General features: G+C 40.7%; 1 protein-coding gene across 1 annotated transcript in view; it reads right to left on the reverse strand.

Annotated features, from left to right (window-relative positions):
- Nucleotides 1-344: 344 nt before the first annotated feature.
- The window catches only part of PDE3A (phosphodiesterase 3A), a 38836-nt gene continuing 14096 nt past the window's right edge, over nucleotides 345-25084 (reverse strand). The window contains exons 6-14 of the mRNA XM_010224322.2: nucleotides 24512-24681; nucleotides 23089-23226; nucleotides 16574-16685; nucleotides 13578-13691; nucleotides 11923-12122; nucleotides 9947-10150; nucleotides 6692-6847; nucleotides 3984-4224; nucleotides 345-725 (exon numbers count right to left, since the gene is read on the reverse strand). Coding sequence (XP_010222624.2) covers nucleotides 481-725; nucleotides 3984-4224; nucleotides 6692-6847; nucleotides 9947-10150; nucleotides 11923-12122; nucleotides 13578-13691; nucleotides 16574-16685; nucleotides 23089-23226; nucleotides 24512-24681 — 1580 coding nt within the window. The 3' untranslated portion in view covers nucleotides 345-480. The remainder of the gene's footprint in view (nucleotides 726-3983; nucleotides 4225-6691; nucleotides 6848-9946; nucleotides 10151-11922; nucleotides 12123-13577; nucleotides 13692-16573; nucleotides 16686-23088; nucleotides 23227-24511; nucleotides 24682-25084) is intronic.

Below are 25084 nucleotides of genomic sequence, written 5' to 3' on the forward strand. Positions count from 1 at the left end.
GAGATATGAGCATCCCTGAAGCGCGTCGCAACTCCTATCCTGCGGCGTTAAGAGCCAAAGCTACTTAACCGGTACCTTACTGTTCACTGCAAGTGTGCTGTAGAAGCAGCATTTCCATAGATAACTTCCTCCTGTAAATATCACAGTGACCAGAATATATCATTAAATGTATTTTGCTGAAGTGTGCCGCCAATACCCTCTGGCTATATATACTTATATAATTCCACCCCCCCCCCCCCGCCCTCCCACCCCGATCTCTTTAAAGAAAGTCTGTAAAAGCCGGTGTTGCAGTGTGAAAGCTTCCTTGAGCGTAGGAGTTTAACCGATGTACCTCACCATAGAAAGGAAAGAGAAACAAATTAAACAGCTGTAGGCGCATTATCCTGTACTTCTACAGTGTTGTGTCTAAATGCTGTGCTGGCTTGAGAAAGAGTCTGTGCACGAGTCAACATCTGTCTTAAAATACTGCTGTAAATATTGTCATTGGTTTGGTTCTACGGTTGTGTTTTCTTCTTCCCGCTTGGGCTTCCCTTTCTCCTCCTCCTCCTCCCTGATGGCCTGGATTTGTTCTGAAGATGCGTGCAGCGTGGCTTGCTCTGCGCTCGGCTTCTCTGTCCCAGATATCCTTTCCTCATCTTCAATCACCTTCTTCCACATTTTATGGTTCTGGAGCAGGTGCTGCGTGATCTGACAGTAGATTTTCCTCCTCTTGAACTTCTTCTTTCCTGGAAGATACCACAAGAAATTAATGCCCTCCTTGTTTTTTTTTTTTTTTTTCTGGGGAGGGAAGAAAGAGAAGAGCGTGAAGGTGCAGGAAGCAGAACACGTGTATGCTGACACGGAGGAGCTGCTCCAACAGATTTTTAAAAGCACAGACTTAAACAAAAGGAAAATCCAGGAAAGCAGGTTCCACCAGACTACAGGAAGCCATCCGCCCCGTCTTAGTCCCAGATTTACCCCAGGAGAGCTTGCAAGCTGCTCAGGACTTATGGAGACTTCTATCTCTTGAATGGTTTTGCCCAAACCCATGTTGTTGAGCTGTTCCTGCCCTCTGTCTTTGCCATCAAGTGTCTGAGGTCTCTGATCAACCTGCTGCATGACACACGTATTAACTCTCCACAACTCTCCTGCTCTCTGCTCTAGAAAGCAAACTAAATGGGAAAAAAATCCCCTCTTGTCTTCTCCATGCTTCATCTCTTATCAGAGCAGGACTGATGGTTTACAAATAAGCAGGGATCAATAAGTCAAGGAAGGAACCTCTTCCTACATCCCAAAGCCCAGGGTTTACCACTCCTCCATTTCACTGGAGATAACCTTAAAGCCTTTGCATAACATCTTTCCAACATCTGAGCTGGATAACTGAAGTGACGGCGGATAACCAAATGTTATCAGGGAGCTTTCGCTCGTCCCTGGTTTCAAAGCATCAGTCCCCTGCTCTTACTCTAGAAAATGCTTTTGCCACTGGTCCTTCACACGGCTCCTTGCACAGCTTTGCTCTCTGAAGTGCCTGTTTTTGTGTCTGTCCAGTCAGTCCAACACAGGCCGTTCAACTCCTCATCACTACAAAGCTTGAACAACCTTCCCCCATCATTAACAGTGGCAATGGCACTTAGAGCGCTGAAATAAAAACCCTTCCAAGGGCCGCTGCCAATCTCTTTGGAAAAAAGAAGGTGACATAGAGGAATGTTTTGTACCAAATAAATTTGCGTGGATTAGTATTTGCAGGTTGTCTAAAGTATGCCTGTGTCAGGATCCAAAGCGCTGAGCCCCTGAAGCTCTTGAACCGGGAACAAAGCGCTTTTCACGGAGCGCGGCCCCAATCCCGCTCAATCCGTCATTAGCAGCACTCGCTCCCTGCAGGCACCCTCCAGGTTTAGCGCTAATCAGGGACCCCCGAGCTGCCGGGCCGCAGCAGGACGCTGTCCCCCGCCTTTCCCGGGTGACCCTGCGCCTTGCTGTGGCGCGGCAGCTTGGCCCAAACGCCCAAGACTCGGCCCGTTGCGCTCTTACACTTGCAGCAGGGCTTCGGCTGCTCTTTAATGGCAAATGATTAGGAAAAAAGGTTGGTTTTAAGAGACCTTGAGCGCTCCTGTGGCAGGTAATGTGGTGGGATTTCCCAAATTCTCTTTTCCTAACACGAAGCTTAACAGGGATAAACTTCTAGCAAAATGCAAGACCCCTACGTCCACACAAAGTCACACAAAGCAAAACAGCTACCCGATTCAGCTCCATATTCCAGGCACAGAGAATTTAGAGGGTCAAAAGAAAACATTTTAACATATTGGTATGACGGGCTCACATGTCAGCACACAGAGAAGATGAACACTCTGCACTGGGAAAGGAGCTAATCTGAAGGTGTTTTTTTTTTTTTTTCCAAGTTTCACTAACACAAACTACAAAAAGAGAGGGGAAAAAAGGCAAGGAAGAAAACACTCACCTTTCTTTTTCTCCATTTTAAAAATAGCACAAGTAATCCAAGGACTTTTTACAGTTTAAGTAAAAGAGGTTTATTTCACAATTAAAATATAGCAAGTATAAAATCCCCACATTAATGCAGCAAAATAGGAGGCAAACTCTGCTTCGCCAGAAAATTCTTTGAGCATTTCAGATATTCAGAAAGTAAAAATGTACAATAGCAGAAATAATTAGCTTGGATTTTTCAGGATTTTTAATATAATCACTCCAAAGGTTTTGAGAAAAAGAAATGTCTGAGAGGAATACATTGAATAGTGAAATACTGTCACGGATAAGAAAGGAGATAAGAGACTAATAAAAACAATCTATTCTTAGTGTGGCAAAGGTTAATAGTGCTCTGTCCTCTGAACCTGAGAACAGATTTTGATTTGACTTGACTACCAGCAATTCAGAAAATAAGTGAATACAGGACTGAGGTGAACAGAGACTATCGGGATTTCAAAAAAAAAAAAAAGGTGAGACACTAGAATGGATACATGGGAACACCCTTATATAAATACTTTCCCTTCTATGGAGCAATATCAAGTCCAATACTTTGGGATATATGTTGGTTGCTAACTGCATAAGCATTCCTTCAGGTACGCAATTTCGAAAATGCCAGTGTGCTACAGAAACACGTGGATCTGCCTCCCATTACAGTGATGATCCTGGACAGTTTGTAGGTCAGGAGTTGCTACAATAAACGTCTATATGTTATGTTATTTAATATTTGCTGTTCTCATTAGCTTTTTTTGCACACCTGAACCTGATAAATAAATGTGTGTGTGTGTTTATGAACAAGAAAAATGATTTCTTAAATACAAAGTATATATCCCTGCATCTTACTAGAGATAAGAGGCCAGTTTGCAAATTGGGAGAGCTAGATTTTAATTCTGGGCCTTAATCTGATTTATTGCCTATGTTCAGTGCCTCATCTTCCCACCTCTGAGCTTCTCCAAGATAAAATAGATATAATAATACTCAGTGGGACGAGGGAAGGCTCAAGGAAGAACATAAAATGTAGTAATATTAGAGAAAAAGCTGTGCATTAGTTGATGTATATTTATCAGTGCATTGAAGGCTGGAGATTTTTAGAAGTATAATATACAGAGAGGGACAGAAAGTTGACATGGAGGAAGGAAGCAGAAGAAAAAGAGTAGGAGGAAATTCAGAGGAAGGAGCAACAGAAAAGAAAATGGAATGGTAATACATGCAGGATTAAACTAGTAAAAGAAACAGGTCTACAACTGCGGCCTTTCTTCTTAAAAATAATTTCTACAGCATAGATATTCAACAGCAGCATGCACTAGTCCTCAACCACAGAGCTTCTCCATAGCCAAGGTGACCGGCCATGTACCGACCTCACTGAGGGCAGCACTGAGCCACTCTTGACTTTGGAGCGGCTTTGACTTTGTCCCCTTGATGTGAGAGAGGCCCATGTTCAACCTGACCAGTTCACGGGCTCTTAAGAGTGCTTCATTTTTGGTCAGAACATGCCATTTATTCTGTTGAAAACCAGCAACACTTACTGGATTCAGCATTTTCACAAGTTTCCATTTCTGCTGATTCTTCCTCTTCCTGCTCATCAGTGTCTCCTGATTCATCACCATCTTCTACCCATTTTCCTGGCATGAGTCCCGCTGAGTCATAGGAATTACATAGTGGTCCCACAATGTGAGTAATGAAAGACTCCTGGAGGTGAGCCAGCTGAGGGGCAGAGCGATCCATGAAAGGGCTGATAGGCAGGCCAAGGCTAGCCTCTTCGTCACCCTGGGGATGAAAAACAGCCGTAATTTCTCTGAAGCAAAGGAAACAAAGCCATGACACTAAAAGGAGTAATTAGTACATCAAACCAATTGAAAATGCTGAGAGAAAAATAATTTAACTAACATGACACTTCTATAGCATGCCAGTGTGATGCAGCCACACTGCTGTTCCAGCCATTACATTAAATGATTAATCGAAGTTACAGCTCTTTTCTTCTCAAAGCACCTGCTACCAGTATCAAGAATTTAATGCAAAGCGATGCCTACCTCCCTGCCCTGCATCTTACACTGTAATTGTGGAAGCCTGATAAAAAAGTTTTCTTTCTCCATATTGTTTACAAAAGCAACTCCAGATTTTGTGACTGTTAGCTCATTTTCCTTGTAATCTGACATCTGTTTGCAGGGGACAAAACTGAACTGCTGTGAGCAAGGGCTATCTTACTGGATGATTTTTGCCCTTACAATACATAATAACAAGGAGAACTCTCCTTGACTTTGGGTCATATCTATTTATGTATCTACTGGGAAAACTGCAATGATTCATCAAAGTAGGGATAATTCAGAAGCAGAACATCTTCCCACAAACCTCTTTGCTACCTTTTCTTGAGGCGTAATGGAGGTATGGGAAAATCCTTCTCTCCCTCCTCTAAGGAGTGAAACGAAGGTTAAGCTTTCCTGCAGAATGAGTTTTGATGTTCTTATTCACCCCTAACAAAGAAAAGGTCTAGTGATATCAGGGGACTAGATATGTGAAGACTGGATGGCCTCTTCTCCAAAAAACAAAAAAAACCCCTTGAGCCAGTTATGAAAATGAATGTATTAATGCAACATAGAGAATTACACTGGAGAATGAGAATTAGTATTTGTACAGTCATTCCTAGTTTCCATTAAGTTACAAATTGTCTGCACTTATTTCTAAATAATCTTCATGATTCAAAAAATCATGGATAATGTATTCGAGTCAACACCCTGATGAGATCTGGGAAGCACAAAAAATAAGAGATAAATGTTGAAACAGGTACCACAAATGTCTAACCTCCTCGTGTTTTCTTATTTTACAGCAATCTATCCAAAAAAGTATTGCTCAATCAAACATGAATATCAGTGCTAAGAAAACACTGAAACGTGACATCCACTCTTGAGACAGCAAACAAATTAAGAAAAGATGGCAGCCCTCTCCACAGTAACATAGCTGGCTGCATGGCTGAGAGTTGTCAGCACAGCAAAGAAATTTGACTATTGAAATGTTTACAAATTCTTTTTTCATGTTAGGTTAAAAATGATTTATGATGTGGAATATTTTGCAGGACATTTTTTATTCTTTCTAATATATATAAAATAGGCTGTCTTCTAATAAGGATGCTGAGCACGTGGAGGGAAAAAATGGGAACATACTGCAACGATATGGTACAGGGTTTAGAATGTTAATATGCTGTATGTTTTTAATAAGGGTTGTTATTTATAGGGGAGTAACATTCTTCAAAGTGTTTTTTTATTAAAGGAAATTCAAGAAATATACTATTTTTCACAACATAGATTGAGCATATATATTTATGATCTTCTGATGACAAAAATTCTGGGGAAATTCATACTTAACAAAATTTTCCTTTTTCAGAAATGAGAAAGGAATACCTTCTCAATGCAGAAAAGAATTATATGATCAAAGCATGGTGAAGATGATCTGACAAACCCCTCATAGCATTCTATACTATGGAAAAAAGAGATTTTCATCTAGCTTTAATCAGCTAAGAATACAGCTGATTGTCCTTGATGCTGGAAGTCCTAAGAAGAAAATAATTTCAGTTTCAAATCCTGTCAGTATGTCAACACATATCACACACAAAAAAAAATAGTACAGCGAATGTATGTCTTGCACTGAAAGAAATCCCTAATACATTATATTGATTACCCAATCTTTTGGAAGTTGCAAACCAAGAGTTCAAAAACTTTTACACCTAATTCCCATGCTAAAAGGAATGCCATTAGTAAGGACAGCAAATGTGCTATTCTGAAACAGAATTTGGAGAGAGGATGAATCTCAATTTTACTATTTTTTACTTAGAGGATTATGAGCAAGGTTATCCCCAACGGTACTTTACAGTACCTCTCAAGAACATGAATACATTTAATAGCATACCTTTTTGATGGAAAATAGAGCTCTCCCAAAACACAGATTCCCACAGGTTCTTACTGTGGAATAGATAACACCAGTATTTTCCTCTCAAGCTTGATTCCAAGTTCAATGTCAGAAAACTTTGATGACATCAGTCATCATTTATTGTCCTCTGATACTAGTTACGCCAGACCCAAGAAGAATCATATCATAGAGCTGATTAGCAAATTTTGTTTGCATGCATGGGCACCCATACATACTACGACCATCATGAATCACTAACACTAGCACTCAAGAACTGTGTTGCAAAGGCAAAACAGGAACCAGCAAATACTCCCTTGGGCATGTATTTATTTACCTGTTCATAAAACTCATTGACAATGCCTTCTGTCCACTGCAGATGCAAATCTTTGCATTTTGCAGGCCCATTGATGTCAGCCAGTTTGATGCACATTTGGCAAACCAGCAGGCGGTCGTTCTCGTTAGTCCAGTCAATTCCAACATCATCGTTCACCTAGCAGAAAAAAAAGAGGACAACCATGGCAGCTATTCTGGGTAAAAGCAGGAAGGTCTGCCCTGGAATATCTTACCATATGTTTAGGTACTCAACAAAAATCACAGCTATGAGTTACACCAAGGCTGCAAGTTGCAGTTATCCGTAGATCAATCCAGAAAAAGAAAAGTAAGTGAAAAATAATGAGCACTGAGGTAAATTATGAGAAACTGATATTTAGCAAATACTGCATTGTTTGCAAGTATTATCAGGAAGATAAACAAATGCAAGCTTTCTATACCATTTCCCATTAAGTTACTATCTTATTTGCCTGCAAAGACTAATTATCAGCAAATGCCATGCTGACGTATTTACAGAGCATGAAGACGAATGTCACCAAGCTTAGGGTCCCATTTGAAAACAGTATGTATGGAAGGACTCTATTTTTTTCCCTTCTCTCCTTTCTTCCCACGCTTCACATTATTCCTCTAATAAAATGTGCAGGAGTGTCCCACTGCTACCGCTCGCCGCTTTCTCCTACTGCTGCTGTGTGGCTCAGGCTCACTCAGCACTAATGCCTTCCTGCCCCTCACCTGCTGCCAGGGCACTCAACATGCTCTGTAGATGCAGATCTACACATGGAGCATGAGGCGTCCTCCTGCTGCCAGAAATCACAAGTTTCCAGTCTTCATCATGAGATTATTAAATTCTGCAATTCTTAACTTTGCAGATCGCACATTTCTACCAGGCTGCTTCTCCCTTTGCAGAGCAGTGCCAGTTTTCAGAGACATTATTTCCAAGGGGTCTGTGATACGAGTCTTTACTGCTGTTAGTCACACTTTCCCTTCTTAGCCTTTTCTCCTATAAAATCCCTTAGCGTAAAAGGGACTATCTTTCCCCATCTAATTAATCTTTGAAATTCAACTCCCTCTTTGGATCACTGCCTTGATCATCAAGTATGTACAAGTTGAAAAAGTTGTTGTGTTATGATGAGATAAAACGTCCTTCATTATTTCTTGGTGGTACTTTCCAGACTGCAAGCTTTTCTGGTGGGACAGTGCTTCCATGACACGTGCTTGGCCACCTGCTATGGAGAAGGATCTCTCTGACTGTTGCCCTAATGCACAAAACTACAAGTCAGCAGCTCAGTCAATAACATGATCATTTAGTGCTAATTTTATCAGCACCTTTACCCAGAAACGAACATGTGATGCATGCTCTCTGAGACCACTGCAAAAGCAGTTTTGCTAACCAAAAATAAATACTTTCCTTTTAAGATTGTGACTATTCAGGGAAAACGAGGCTCGGCAACCAACACGGCCAATATTTTCAGCTTCTCCTCAACTTTTTATTTAGTAAGTATTCAAGCAATCAGGAGAGAGAAGGAAGCTAACAGCAGTTATTTGAAATCTATAGTGAGCTAGCAGAATGTGATACATCAGACTGCACTCCTAATTATTTGCTGTGTCACAGATATCACCTTGCTATGGTTACATCTAGCATCTTCCAGTCTGATAGATTTAAGCCAAATTTAATTTTCAATTATGCCAATATTTTGCATTTACAGCTTGTCTAGCTTGCCCATTTCCACGGTTAAGACAGTTTATCTCTGTGACAAAGCCACAGCCATCACTGGTTTAGCCTGTCCTTTCTCACTGATTACTGAAGGTCACAGAAGGGAAGGTTTGATCAAAGCTGTCAAATCCACAGGCTCCAAACAGTCTAAATGCACCGTGTTTTATTGTCTGTGAAGCCTTGAAGGGTGGGAATCTGCCAATATGCTTAATGCTTTGACAGAAAACTAGGTGGGATGAGACTGGTCTCAGAGTTTCAAATTAAGACCTAAACAAACCACTTTGATACCACCAGAGCGTTTGGAGACATGGCTATCAGGGTCCTCAAACCTTTACAGATTTACAGGTCAGTGCTCTGTCTACTCTGGACCATAACTTGAGGCCTTTCTTTACAGCTTCTTTAAGCATGATGAAGAGAGAGAAGTTGCAGGGAAATGAAAAATGAAACCAGTCTTATATTCCAAGGCCTCAAAAATTTGAGGATGTAGGTCCATTCGTAGCAATATGACAAGAAAATATTTTTCTGTGTTACTAAAACAGCAAGCAGGTCTCAGTCCAGGACTAGAAACAACCTGTGCTTGGTATTATACAAAAAAAACAAGGCGACAGTGTCAATTCCAAAGAAGATATCATCTAGGTAACAGACCTACAGCTTTGAGGGATGATGGAGCTCAATAAAGTGACTTGATAGCTGGTGATTTCCAATAAATTACATTGAAATGGTACATCTTTCTTTTCAGAACAGGCTCCCAGTGTTACGATTTTGTGCATACTGACTGGAGAGAGCAGGCAACTCTTAGCAACTTTTCTCATACAGTTACCCCTCCAACTGGGACAGAAGGATCATCCTTCCATCCTTCTATGGCATTTGAAATTCACGTATCAGAAGTGTTATGATTTCTGTGTTTTTCTAATACAACAGTAGGATTAAACTGACAAAAAAGAAACAGTAAATTATTAGACATTATGGAAGCTTGCTAACACAGCTTTTTACTTTACCTTGTGGTGTTAGGTAAAAAAGGCATCTCACTACTGAATTCACCATGAAAGCTGCAATTTTCAGTCTGATGGCCTTCTGAAAGAACAAGCAGCCTTGTTTTGTCTCTCTAGTTCCTTCTCCCAGTAACACCAGCTTTTCCTTGCTTAGTCCCTTCTGTCCTGATGCAGTTCAGCGCATGAGCAGCAGACAGCATCCCTATAGCATGTAGTGCTATAGTGTCTGTCTGGTCCCACATCTGCCCCACTTTGTGTGCTATCAAGAGCAGAGCATATCCTATACTATATAAATAGGATATTTATAGGATATATAGGATATACTATTTATAGGAAAATTATATAAATGTAAATATATGCAAGTACAACTAAGCTTAAAAAAGTAACTAGTAAATGTGGCAGATTGATGCTGAACAGAATGTTTCACAGCAGCAGAATGTGCATCTAGGAGAAAGAATGACACATCAACTTCTTCAGTCTTAACCACTGTGATACTACAAAGCCCCGCAAACTTTTCTGACCATACGCCAGAAACCCAAACTCATCTCATTACCTTGGCATTGAATCTGGCAACGAAATCAAAGTGTTTCTTCAGGTCAGTAGCCAAAATTGCCTCAATGACAAGGAAGCGGAAATGCTTGAATTCCACGTGGTCGAGGTTGACTAAGAAGTTGTACTCGGGCCGGGACATGAACAGGTTCCAGGCAGCAGCTGCGTGGTGGTTCTCCAAAACAGAGCGGTCATTGTACAGCACAGCCTGCAAAAGCAACATGCACAGCTAAATGCTACGAAACCTCTTAGCAAAGACGATGCTGCAACATACAAATAGGAATGACAGGAGCCTAATGGATGAGAGAGGTTCAGTTGATTTTTTTAATATGACTCAGGTCCAAGATGTGATTTTGGCAGGACTAATCACAGTATTTTGTATCATACGACTGAACTGCATAATATAACAATCCATTAATCTGTTTCTTCCCACATGTGAATGGCTAATGAAATACGTGCTTTACTTATATGTGTAATATAATCAGTATTATAAAATGTAGCACTTCACTATTTCTTAGAATTACAGTCATCTTCTTAGTAAGGGACTGCATTTTGTTTGTATCTGGCAATTCTATCCATAGGAGATTGATTCCAAACACAGGAAGTGTGGAAGTTCTCTGAATTTCTCTGCGAATTTTTCTTGAGCAAAAAACCCTGAAGTTTTCCCTTTTTTTTTTTTTTTTTAATGCACAGTCTGACAACGTATGCACAACCTGACAGATTTCTGAAGACTAAATCCAAAATTGGTTAAATCCTTAACCAGCCAAGAGGCACATATTGTGCTACTAGGGCCCATTCCTGAAGGCAGGTGTTTAGTTCAGCAGCACTTTACCATCACTGAAAACTGATATTAGTTGTGATGAAAAAAACAGCAAACAAATCAGATGCTGAAAACAAATTTTGCAAATGTGAGGTTATACCAAATTTAAAAGAACAGCAAGAAAAATGTGAATGAACTTTGGGAGTACCTTAAAGCTAATCACCTAACTTGCTTGCTGATTTTTACAACTGCAAAGCCACAGTACTTATTTCTTAAGGCAGATTTAAGGACAGAGTATGTTTTTGTCTTTCTGTTTACCTACATGGGGTATCTGGGTTCTCAATCACACAAAGAGTTACAAGGTTTAGAAGTATTGCTATCACTTTATAGAGAGAAACTGAGGCAGAGCAAGGTACGGCTACTTGCTCTTAGAGAGAGAGGAAGTTCCTGGGGGGTAATCTGGGCATTCCGCACCCCTACCCGACTTTTCCTCATTAAACCATGTTTTTTTTTCTTTCCTTATCCATAGAAATGTTTTTCAATACAGTACGCTGAAGGCAGGCAAGTCAGCTATGTAAGATAAGGAAAGATGATCTCATAATTCAGCCAACAAACAGTGACTCAGAATTGCTAAGTTCAGCTGCCAGCATTGGCAGCAATTTCTATGCAATCTTAGGTAAGCATCGGTTCTGCATTTATAAACTGAGTTGATTTTTTTCCCTACAGAGGCATACGTACTGATGTATTCATAAAAAACTTCAGCTGCTCTTTTACTGTAGGAGCAACAGAAAATACATTAAGACCATGTACAAACTCATTTGCATGGTGCATTGTCAACTATGCAGGTGTTCTAAAGAATACACAAATGTTTTAACTTTCTGCCCTTGCTGGGCAGAACAATTCTTTCCTGACTTCGCAAATAGTTAAGGATTCCAGATCAGTCGGCAGAACATTAGTTTTTTAGTTACTATGGCATTTTATCAACACTTTCTTAATATCTCCAATAATTGGTGAGGGTGGTGAGGGTATGTACGAAAACTCTTAACCAGTAATTCCCAAGTTAAGTGACGATTTTCTGTCACTTTAATATTCTACTTCCCAATACTTGGTAGAGCACCTCTTAGTTATGCCTCAGAGAAGCCATAGGAAACACTGGCTACAAGAAGCTGTTATCAAAGATCTTCCAAACTGAACACGAACATCACCCAGAGTTTGTTTACCTGAGGAGCACTCGTTGCTACCAAAAAGGCATTGGTCCTTCCTGGATGATCATAATCATGCATGGCTGCAGCAACATAAAGAGCCATCAGCTCGAGAGCAGGGATGTTGCCAGCCAGGCACCCGTAGCTGTCGTCTGTAGGTGTGTATGTCTTCGAAAACACATAGCCCATGTGGCCGTGAGTGATCCCGCTGTCAGAATCTGAGCAAAATAATTAAATAAATAGAAAAAAAATCCTTACCACTTTTTCAGTGACTTACCAAAACAGGTAGGAGCAGCAAAGCAGAAGGGAGCGGGATTAATTTACCACATAACAACCAAAGCAAACACATCCTGACCTGGATGAATGCTTTCTGATACTGTGCACACATCCCAGCACAATACATCATGCAGCTGGAAAGGAACAACCTCAGATCCTACTCGGGATCTTTCAGCCATCCAGTAGTGCCTATTCTCAAACTACTTAAGTTTTATCAGCTACTGACAATAAGCCTTGAATTGATGGCCGTGCTGGAGCTTTGTGGATCACTCAACCCTCCCATTCCTTCCCCTAATTGCTCCATCATATAGATTAGTTTACGAGGCACTAACAGTCAGGGTTATGGATTAGCATTTATTATGGTACAGGTACATGCTTTCCAGCACAAAGGTCTAGGCTTTGAGTCTTTGCTGATAATCCTCTTTACAACCTCTTTTTGAACCATCTTGAACTTGCCCCCATCAGAGGCAGACACAGAGACGTGTCGCAAGTTTAATCTGCTTGAATGGATCCTGCATGCAAGTGAACAAGTGTCTTTCATGTAATACACACCAAACTAAACCAGAACTCAATCATCTCATCTCACCTCACCTTTGAAGTTTCTGACAAACATTTGACAGAATTTCCCAGCAAAAAAACCCTTTCCCACCAAAACATCCTCAAGTGTTTCAAAAGCGATATGCATATGCCACACAATCAATCACCACTGAAAAAGTAGAAGGAGAAATGTACTCTGTGGAACAAAATCCTGCTTTTTCAATAACTCCCTCAATATGCCCAAAAAATACAAAGAGGTCTTCCAGTTGTTACAGATCACTCTGGGGGAATAAATAGCAGAGTAGAGTAGAGGTAGGGTAGAGTTTCCTGTGTGGAGCAATCATAAAACAGTGGCCAAGTTGGTTCATCAAGCTAGTTGGAAGGTGATAAGCCTCTCAGTTTAGAAACAGTAAGGAATGGCAAAGGGACCCTTCAAAATACAGCCAAGCACTTGGATGTGCATGTCACTCTTGCACACTGCAAGCAGTTTTGTAACAGTAGAACAAGGTAGCGCTTGAACATCTGAGTCCATACTGCTTCTGGAGCACTAATACAGCTTTCAGGAAGAAAAGGCATTGTAAAAAGCAAGTGATAGTAAATAGCAGCTATTATGGGTTACCACAAAGGCAAGAGACTTGCACCCACGTGTTTTTAAATGTATTTGTTTCTGGAAAATAATATTGGGTTTCGGAACATGAATTCCATTCTCTTCAAAGTTATACAACCATCCAAATGCTACTGAATTTCACAGTCTTTATAACAACTACTGCAAGTAACCCTCCAACACTGGCTTTTTTCGAGCAAATTTCATGACAGAAAGCTTAAAAATACAGCAGAGGCATTAGCACATTTTTATCTACCTGAATCGCTTGCTGACCCATGATCATTAATCACAGTGGGGAGTCCCGGGATGGGCTGGGTAGTAAGGTACCAGACAGCGTGCAGAACATCAGTCGCGTGGATTCTGTTGTGATCTGTGGGGCAAAGCAAAGGACCGAACATTAGGGATATTCCTGAGTGAGGTAAATCAGCACCATCTAGTGGGTACTACACGGCAGTCAATTGAGCAGATACAAATCAAACGCTATCACAAGCATGGAAAACAGCTATGTCTTCCTGTTTTCTGTAAATGCTCAGCTTTCCATTTCTTAATGAGATGAAAGCAAGTTCAACAACATGTCTTACCCTAGTCAAGAAATAGGAAAAGAGCAGAGAAGCAGTGATACATGCATTATAGGAAATATTGCAAAGCAAGGGGCCTGATCAATGCTGCCAACTCTATTCCCTCACTTCAGTGCTTACCTTTTGCTTGTTGAAGGCTATGGAATAAACATTCACAGTTAACCTTTGGTTCAAATAACATCAGTGGAAAAAAAATCCACTTCAGTAGCCATATTTCACCCAGCTTCTAAAAACAAGGCAGGTAACACCTTATTCTACATAAGCAAAATTAGCTGCTGTGCTACTGGACATATTACTAAATAAAACTTGGGATATGTGCACCCTGCACAGCCAAATCAGGTTCTTTCTGGAGCTTTCCGTCCAGAGATAAGAATTTAGGTCCTGGCTGCTGTATTCTGGCTTACTACAAGCTCTCTTTGCAGAAATGAGAGATAAAAATCCCTTCAAGGCTCTTCGCACCAAAGATAAGTTAGGCCACAACCAACACAGCTGACTGGGCAGGAATTTCAAGCTAATTCAGGACAAAGCATCATCCAGACATTCACTGGCATGGAAAACATGACGTCTGGAAGAGGGACATCACTTTGCTGCACCAGGACAAATGCCCACATTGTGGGTAAAACCACTGAAGGACACAGGTTTCAGCCTGTGATTCAGGCTGATTTTGGACAGAGCGTTGGTTTCTTCTAGGAAAAACAGTCTGTTAATTATTTGATGCACCTCTGATGACCATATTTGCATACTTGTCACTGCCAAGGAATGGCTAAGGACTGTGTCTCCTGGGAAGAGTCACTTGTCCCCTCCACAGCAGTGCTGGCAATCCACACATCTAAGTCCCACCACTGGTGCAGCACCAGCAACTGGCCTAGATATCTAAGTCCCTGGCAGAGAAGGTCTTGGCCAGCTTGCTGGCCCTGCAGTCTACTTCATATAATAGTTGTTAGTGACAATTAGCTTAACAGCAGAACGGCAAGCAGCAGAGGAATGGATGTTTTTTGAAAGAAGAAAGTGAAATAAGCACTGACTCTCCCCCTGCATTTCTCTAACTACTGAAAACACCTCTGCCAAGAAAGCAATCTGCTCATGCAAAAGTTAGACGATGGCCACGCATAAGGGTCTGATGCTCTTTGCTGGGATAAGGACTGGATGAGCCTCGTATGAAATCTGTACTAATTCAACCCAGCTGGGATAGTCACAATTAATTTTGTGTGAATAATTGATTTTTTCAGTGAAGCAACCAGAGGAAATAAACTGGTGCGGTCCCAGCAAGTTGTTTGGGTTATTTACCCCTTCACAGGAATGAAAAACTGGAAGGAAATCTAATTTAGTATTAGACAAAATATTCCTCTTGACTAAAATGAAACATTTGTTAAAAAAGCCAAGGAAATGAAGGGCTAAATTCACAAAAATTCCTGAGGCTCAATGAATAGTTAAGTGCTAAACAAAGTGGAACAGCACTAGTAGGACAGACTGTGGGACATCCACCTATAACCCCCCAGGCAATAATCTGATGCTACAAATCCCTGCTCTGATTCAAACACAAGGGAGGATTTGGAATTGGGCCTTTCATTTTCCCACAGCGTAGTCCAAACCACCTGGCTGGAGGGCATTTTGAGGTAGTTTTCCTTCAATCCTTTTCACAGTAATTATTCCAATTCATATTTAACTATTTTGAGAGAAAGACAGATAGATAGAAATAATACAACTTATTAAACTAATATTTCAGATCTTTTTTTTCTGGAAGATGGGAGAACACTGAAATGAGGGATCCCACATTCCTCAACACATGGATTATATGCCGGTTAAAAGGGGGAATATTTCCCTCCCTTGCCCTGAAATGAAATAAAGTCCTGTGCAGTTGGTTTGCTAAATTTGATTTGAATTAGTTAATACCTCTAGGATGACAGAAACTTTTTTTTTCAGTGAATAAATGATTCACATTGAACAATACCATCCTAACTGTAGTCACAGAAGTCTGTGCAGGATGCATTTTTTATCCTGGTTTACAAAGCTTGTCTCCTTTGGAAGCACAGCACTGCCACTGTGTACCGAATCCAGGTCTCCCACAGGGGGAAATGTTTCAATGAATCCCAGATGGGGCAGCCGAGTATACTTGCATCATTAGGAATAGGCACATCATCAGGAAACAGCTGTTGGTAGCTCTAGTAGCTTTAGATGTTTTTCAGGCTTGAAAAGAATTTGCCATGGATTATTACTAAACAGCATAAAACATTAAATGCAATTAAAAAAGAAAAGTAAGACTGGGATGCAACACCAGCCTCTGACTACAGAGCCATCCATGTGACGTGGGAGGAAAAAAACCACAATGCTTCTCAGTGCACAAGAAAATATGTATAAGCATGAAAGCATTTTCATGCCTTTAGTACAGTGCGCTACTGCTTTTGAGCATTTCAGTCACCATTTTTTGATATTTGGTTCATTTAGTCTGTGCACCACTGCGTTTGGCATGTTAATGGTGAGCTATATATTATCTGCAGAAGTTACGGATATAGGATTCAAAATAAAGGATAGGTTAAGAAAAAAAAGAAGAGAAAAGGCAGCTCTTGAAAGAGGAAGTGCCTGCTGTAACTAAAGGGAAGAAAGTCTTCCATAAAAAAAGGGAAAATGTGTGGATAACACCCTAGACCACTATCTGTTGGGAAATTTTACTTACAGGGTATCTCTCGGTATCCACATTCCAAGGCATGAAAGTAGTTCATGAACTCCCGCACTGGAATTTTAAAGGTTTCAAACAGTCCCATGTCTTCAAAAAGCCTGTAGGATACCTACAAAAAAAGCAAAATCATCCTACTAAGCAGATCAGAAAGAATAAAATAAATACAGACATGAAGAATATTCTGCCAAATCATCCTGTGAAAACTTGCTTTCCTGATAGCAATTTTCTCAAGAACATCACCTGATCCAGCCATGGCAGCAGCTTTTCTCATTTCCATGGAGATCCAGTTATACAACCAAATGCACAGACTATTAGTAACAAACAGTTCTTCTCATTCCTTCATTACGCCCTTCCAAATGTTCTTTTTGTTTTCCTTTTAGACATACGGGTCCCCCATACTCTGCAAGCACCTCAGAGGCAGCCACACATAAAGGAAAATCTCCAGAAGTCCTTAGTATCCCTTTTGGAGAAAGGCTTCCCCACAAACTACTCCAAGGAGCATCCATGAGTCAATTCAGTTCTCAGAAAAAAACAAGTAGATAAAGGACAAGATAACTTACAAAAGGGGAAAATCATATGGATTCAACACATCATCTCCTTTCTCTTCCGCCTTTTTGGAAGGGAAATGACAAAAGCTAATTTTCCACCAGGATTTTGTGGACCAAGTGCCTTAGGAAACAGAGCTGCTCGAAGCGTTTATACATGACAGGAGGACCGTGGGTATTCGGGAGCGGATGTATAAGAAGGAAGGATGTGATGGGTTAGGGAGAGGGGTCACAGATGCAGGCAGTAGTCACAGTAAAATGGAAGAGATTGGAAACACGCTTGAACTTCACAATGGAAACAACATGACAAAGTAAAATTACTGTATGACCTTTTCACTTCTTTCACAAATTAAACCCTGAAGCCTTTCAACTTTTTTATGCATTTACTGTTGTTTCTGTCCTTTTGATGCCATCTGTCTGGTAACGATGTGTTGGGAGCCAAACAATTTAAAGCATACTTGGAATGATGAGTGCTATACTGAAAAGAAAGTGTTGCGAATTCTGTTGCTTGATATCACACCTCCGTGAAAAACAAATGTCTATCTAGAGCCTTTTCTTTCTCTGTGCTATACAGACAGACTGTCGGGATTCAAAGTTTAATGAACTGAAACTTCAAATGTCCTGCCACTGTGGGTTCTTGCAGCAATTTTTTTTTTTAAAAAAAGGTGAATTTTCAGCATGAATCATCTTCCCCTCCTCGGTATTTTCTCCAGGAAGAACGTGCACAGGTTGAGTGTGGTTTCTGACAACATTTAGGATGCCCTTGAACGATGCGTCTGCCCGCTGTGATGCTGTTGCTAGCCCCAGCTCTTATTTCTGTTACTGCTGTAATCATGTCAGTGCTGCTGGCAATGGGGTCAGAAAAATCACTGCTGGTGGTAATTTCTCCTTTGTGGCCACTGCTGCTGGCCATAAAAAAAAAGCTCTTTATACTAAAGGAACTACTGAATTACAGTGTGCTAAAGACATGAGCCTGAAAAGTAACTATTCCAGAGGAGAAACTGATCCTGTACGCATAGGAACATCCCTCTTGAAAAGCAAACTTGAATAAGACAAGTTACATATGTAATGTATATTGAGAACAAGAGAAGCCTCCTCTTTTTACCCAGGATATTATGTTATTTGCCAGGTTCAAGAAAGCAAAAGTGAGCCAGTGTATGCATAGGCCTCAAGGGCTTCTTTACCTGTTATTCTAGTTCTCTCAATTTTTGCATTCTACAGCTGCCCACTTTCTTTTTCCAACATCCAAATGCTAATTTTCTTCGATATATGTCTCAACTATTTCTTCTTATTTTTATTCCCCAGAGTGTATTTCTTTCCTGTGCAAAAGCCACAGGAAAGAAAATTGAAATGGAGAGTGTTGTATTTTGTATGTTACCAGGTTATATAGATATATATTTTTTTAATGGCAAATGTCTCAGGAGAATGATTTCCACTTTGCAAAGGGAATGGATGTGCAACAGGACTCTGGCACTACTGAAAAGCGTACTTATGGAGAGCAAGGTACTTCACAAAAATTATAACTTCAGAAAAGAACAAAGACCTTTTTAAATTACTTAGCCCTGGAGGCAAAACACACAGGACTCTCCTGCTCTCCATATGTCCTGAAACTCAGACTGTAACTTGTACAAGTAACTAGCTTTGCACGGAGGACAGAATTATACCGGACCAGGAGGCGGTGGTGAAACTGCCCTCTGGTAATAACTACAGCTGAACTGGGCAGGTTGCTTGGTCCGATGGGGCCTCATGTTTCATGAAGAGCATCCCTGCACAGAGCACGTGCCCTCGTGCACTGACTGTCCAGCTGAGATGCGATCTGCGAGGCAGGAAGGAGCCAGTTCCAGGGGAAAATAGTATTTGGCATTTCACAGCTGGGAAAAAAAATAGTGTCAGAGTCTGCTCAAGGGAAGGTTTTGCTCTGTGAAAATGCCATGGGATCCTCCTGTACTGTGGCAGAGCCAAGAGACTGATGTTACACATATTTTGCATTAGGAACTGCATAGAACAATGTTTACCTATCTGGAACCATAGCTGAATTAAATCCACTAGGATTCAAATTTATAGCTCGAGGAAGAGAGGGTATTTCACACTTTAGTCTTCGATGTCTGGAAAGCTTCATATTTCTAGCAAAACATCTCCGCATAAAGAGAGGAAGCAGAAAACACTATTATTCTGCAGGACTTTAACTTACTCATCAACTACATCATCAACTACATACCAGCTGGATATTTTAAAGAATTCATGTCATAAAAGCATGTTTTTTTCCCCTCTGGAATTCAATACATGCTGATGGGAATGATCCACAACAGTGGAAAAGAAGTGAAGCTGATTGTGATGGATATGAACGACAGTTCTTCTCTAGGATTTGAAGTAAAATGACATTATTCTTCACGGTTACAAGAAAGCACAAGCAGTCAACGAAGTCATGTAGACATTTGTGTGAAGTTTTCTTTCTTTCTCTCTGTCCTAACAATAAGGAGGAGGAGAGGGGTAACAGAAGGTCAAAAAGAGGAGAAAAGGGGATATTTGTGTCTTGCAGAAAGTCAGCTAACTGCACTCTTTTGTTAAGAAAGTGTAATTTTGGTATTCATTGCTTTGAATTAATCATTTTAAAATAGTTTTTGCCCTTTAAAATTCTTCTTCCCCAGACTGTATGCTGCTTCATCAATTTCTCGGCAGTATCGTCCACTGGCATTTCTGGCTGTGCTGCCTGAGCAAGAACAAATGTTTCTCCCAAATGATTTCTAAAGGCGGCTTTTTAAAAAATGAGGATTGTTCTTCACACGTAGCTCATCCCTTGAGTATTGCGGGCACACATAAATGGCTTTTTTTCAGGGCACACAAGCACAACAGTTGAGGTTTGCAGGCAGGCCATCATTTTGCGCTCCTTCCTCTGGCTCTTTCGTTTTCCTTCTGCAAGGGTGCCCTTCAGTTGTCCGCTCTGTGTGGCTTCCTCAGGCTTGTTACTTGCAGGGTAAGGCTGAGGTCTCATGGCTACATACTTTAGGCAACCTTTAGGCATATTTTAGGGCCTGGCAGCTTTAGGCAAAATAGTTTTTCCACTGCAGCATGGAGTCCTCAGCCAGGCCCAGGCAACTGAAGAGCCCAACCAGGATATGAAGGAAACACTTGCAGCAGAAGATAAGGGAGACTGAGCAAACAGAAAAATTGGCAAGCGTGGCAACTTCTAAAGCACTCTGTAAACACGTCCGTGCCCAAATTGCATTACATTCTGGTGATAATGAGGCCTACAGGTAAGGACTTGTCACTTAAAGTGCCCAGATTCCCCCCCTAACTTGCAAGGGTCGCAGTGAACATCACGGAAATATCCCCAAAGACACTATCCCCAGGTCTTCCTCCTGTAAAGGCTGAAATCCCTCTCTGCAGGAGTCACTCATGATGATGAAAAGACCTTGACACTCTCGACACCACCAAGAGCCCTGTACACACACACAGCTACTATGCCCCATCTCAGCACGCCTCATGGACCAGGAGTGCAAGAGGCACCACCAGCATTTGGCCTTCTCTAATCCCCCTAATAAAAGGCAGAAAGAGCCCTTAGGTCTATTATTTTATGCTCTCCTTATTCACTGCTTCCCTTCCCTATCCAAGGAGTTTCTCCTTTGCAGGTTTAATTTTTCATACATGTAAGAATAGCATTATGTGCAAACGAACACATAATCTAATGCCATGGTCTCTTGTGAAGCATCAACCTCTGCTGGAGAGCTTTGATGCTTTTCTCTGAAATAAGGCTGATATGTAAATTCCTCTCTAGCTCCTATTATGCATATTTGTTATTGCCACATTTAGAGCACTTTCCACTGTAGTCTGCACAAATGTTTATGGCTGCTGACTTGTTTGGGGTCTTTTTATATGTCTAAATCAATTTAACTTTCCAAACGGCAGAAACAGAAAACTCAAACATCTTTAAAGATATTAAGCTTTCTTTCTTTCTGAACTGAATGTTTCCCTAGAGGCACATGTCAACTCCTCTTTGTTCCTTCTCACAAATTTAACCTAGCAAGGCATACATAGTTAATTCACCTTATTAATTTACTTATTTTTTAATGGATGAATCAATCTAATGGTAAAAAAGAGGGGATAAATCACTACAGCTTTAGTTTTCCTTTGTTGCAAATATACCAGGATATAAAAATTACACAACAAAAAGACAATGCTTGGGTTGAAGAAAAAAGATTTATTTATTTCGGTTCTCTTTTACTTCTGAAAACAATTTTACTAGGAACATCTGAGTAGGTGGGGGAAAGAACTAATGGAATGATCTTTATTTTAAGAACAAAGTTGAACTTGTTAACATTCTGCTCTTGGGGAGTGAGGGTTATTACAAACAGCTGTTACAGAAAATTGAATTTTGATGACAAATAGTATTTATTAAAAATTCTCCATTTATTTCATAGGTCTTATTTTGTGGCACTGCACAACTGATCCAGGGCTCAGAACGTGTGCAAAAAACAGATGTGGGGAAACAAAAATGTGGAGCTTTGTTGCAAACTGAGGGCAGCGCAGCAGAACTGTCCAGAGAGGTTTAGCATTCTGTGCAGCATGTAAAATGATTGAAACCTATGGAGGTACCCACGTAAAACCAGAAGAAAAGTTGGTTCATCCGGCATCCTACACTGTTTGTGTGTTACTGCTGTTTCTCCTTATGTCTCATTTATGATTTTGTAGTGTGCTTTGCTGCTAGGAAACATATGACCAAGAGGAACTAGAAGCACATTTTTATCTCATATTCAGGTCCACTGCAAAACTATCTAAATGGTCATTTAAATCCATACCACATACAATTGTAGTTGGCCTATTTCCCTAAAACTAAGCTACAGAGCTGGCAAGCTGAGTAAATATAGATGTTACTTGCCAATCTCCAGAATGATAAAAAGGCAAACCACAGAATAAATGTGAATTCATGCAGTGGTTTTCCTGGTTGACCACTGGATAATTGAATGTAGCTGCATAATGGTTAACCACCAAGGGATCAAGATTTGCTATAGCCTTTTCTGGAGTTTGGGGCACTGAGATCTGTCTGACAGAGAGAGGTTAGTGTAACCGTTCCACTTTATACCTATTAACTTACTCACTTCTTCTCAGCACTCATCACTGCATAGTGCTGTGTAAAAAACAGATTCTTGTGTGTTTCTTTTCCCCCAATCCTTAAACATTAAACTTGCTTTCTCTGTTTAATAAGCTTCTATTTTTCTACAGGAAAAAATGGCTGATTTTTCAGCGTGCCAAGAAGAGGGGAACAACAGAGCAGAAAGTTCAGCCAAGGAAGCGATTATGAAAGCAACATCAATCATGCTGGATAAATAACGGCTGTGTCAGTATCTGCATTCAAAACACATGAGTGACTGAAAAGCAGGTAGCTGAAAGATTAGTTGATTCTTTCACCCTGATTGATAGTAAACTGGCCTTCCCCATTTAATATTTATCAAAATGCCTACTCTTCAAAGGTGAGGGAACATAGACAGGACATTCTTTCCCTCCTTCCTGAAACCTTGCTTGCTTGTGTAGCCCACTGAATTCTCTAGGATAAAAAAGGACAAAATGTATTTTCTGCATCAACTGAGTATTTGAATGGTAATTCAGCCCTCATACACTGGACCCATGAGAAATCCTGTCACAAAGTGTTTGGTAAGGGGTGGCAGCAGTGCCTGCAGGTAAGAGAGAATATTTAGAACGGTTTACCTAAATTCTCCAGTGGAGATACAGCTGTCCAAGAGTCGTGTATGCTTTCTCTCACATTCAAATATAATAATTTTAAAAAAAAAGAAGATAGGAAAAGAGTATGGAGTTTAATGAGAAGAAGTTCTTATTGCCAGTTTCCAACCTGGTGGTAGGGATTGCATTTCATCTGAGGAGCAGTTTATGAGGACAATGGCCTTAACCTGGCATTGCCTAAATGTGTCAGTAATCTATCCAGTCATCTCAGACAAGATATATCCTTCTTACCTGGCTGAGAATCCGACCACATTTCTTTCCAATTTTTTCCACCAGATCAAAGATTGGGAAATTCCAACTGTTTAGTTGCTCCATCAGGGGGTCCAAGTTATCCATAACCAGAGGCTCAGGAGCAAGTATAGGCTTGTCCTGCACCAGAAATCAGAATAAAGAGAAATTTTAGTTCTGTGAAGCAGTTCATACACATAAAAATTCAGGCTCTTCAAAACTAAGGGCAGATTAACATTGGCTTTCAGCCGATGGTACTTTACACAGCTCAGTGGAGATGTCCCCATTTCTACCAGCCCTGAAGTAAGTCCCTTTCCTCTATAATTTGTTTCACTTGAGTGAATAGGAAATTCTGTATATAAAAACATCAGTCTCTGAATTTATCCATGAGAGGCATTCATTCATGGGAATCATTCATTCATTTCCAAATGAGGCACTCTTCATTGTAAAATCTACTGCAATACAGAGGGGAAAATCTTCAATTGCGGCTTCACCACCAGGATCCGTTCATTATAATCTAACATGGCTAACCGAAGATGTTCCAAGGGAAAACCTGTTCTTCTTACACTGAAACACATCTGTTTTTCAAGCTCCGCAAATATAAGAGAGGGGCCTTCCCCTCTTTTCTTATGTCTCCCCATATACTTCCTCACATTTTGTCATTGCTAAGAAACAGTTGAGTAGAACCCCAAATGTCTCAAGAAAAGCAGACTTCTCTCATCATGCCCAACTCCAATTCAACAGACTACAAGAAATTTTACAAGAGCTCACGGCAGCATAAATTTAATAGCTCAGTTGTGCAGCAGGGTGTGGACAATTTAACAGCTTTCCCTCTATAGCTGAGGGCAGGAGAGATGAAAAGACCAGCACTCATCAATGTTCAACACACTGTAATGTCCTTATGTTCAAGATGGATGATGACAATAATATCATGTGTGGTACCCTCCGAAAAGTGGTAATTTATTTTAAAATAGGGCCACAATATATATTAGCCAAGATTACAAGACCGTTGAAAAGCTGAAGTGGCTGAACAGGGAGGGTATATATAATGGCGGTACTACTGAGATGATTATATCTTTTCCTTCCAATCTATTCCCTTTAAAGGTAACCTTAACACAGAAGCCAAACATCTCCTACGTGCCTAAAGCCAGAGCAAATAGCTTGTATTTAGTCATCGAAATAGATAGTTAGTGTCTCACAAGTGGCCAGTGCTTAGCATCTCCTACACATTTGAATGGGTCCTTTGAATCCTGCAAAGCCAGACCTCCTATCACGAGGTGGGAGCCTACTGGTGCTTAAAGCAGCAGGTGCTGCTTAAAACTATGCTCACAATCTTTAGAAAGCCATGGAGTGTTTTTGTTTTTTTTTTTGCCAGTGCTTCAGTACACACAGAGCACATGGTGAGAGCAAAACTTAAACAAGTTACCTCGGGGGGTATCAAGGGGTGCAGGATGATAGTCTCAGGCGTGTAGGTCCTACAAACGGATCCCTTATGAGTTTGTTCTTTGGAGCAATCTGTCTCATCATCGTTTTGCACAATGTCGCTGCTGTCACTGTTGTTGGTCTCGTAGTCAGAAGTGGCTTGCGCAGGATCATCTACGACACAAATCACAAAGCGGGTTGTGTGAACAGCAGGGATGGCATGGAAGTCAGCTGGTGACCTTCTGAGTACAGCAACAGCATCTCTGACTCACAATACATATGTGTGGCTTGGCTGGCTCTAAAGTTGGACAATCTGTCCAAAGGCATCAAGGTATATATCCCACAGCGTGTAAAAACTGGGATCAGGGATTGCAGAAAGAAAGAAAAAATGTGGACAATTATTTGTCATAGCTAGATTAGATGAGGGAGAGATCATATTTACTTTATATTTCAACTCTATTTTTTCCAGAATATTTTGCAGGTTTTGTAAAAGCACAAGGGAAGGACCCTCAAAAACGGTTTCTGTGGTCTCGCCTACGTAAATTCTCCTTTCACAAGAGAGAGGCATATCTACCCT

The sequence above is a fragment of the Tinamus guttatus genome, unplaced genomic scaffold (genome assembly GCF_059628265.1).
Source record: "Tinamus guttatus ecotype Peru unplaced genomic scaffold, ASM5962826v1 Tinamus_guttatus_pri_ptg000308l, whole genome shotgun sequence".
Classification (NCBI taxonomy): domain Eukaryota; kingdom Metazoa; phylum Chordata; class Aves; order Tinamiformes; family Tinamidae; genus Tinamus; species Tinamus guttatus.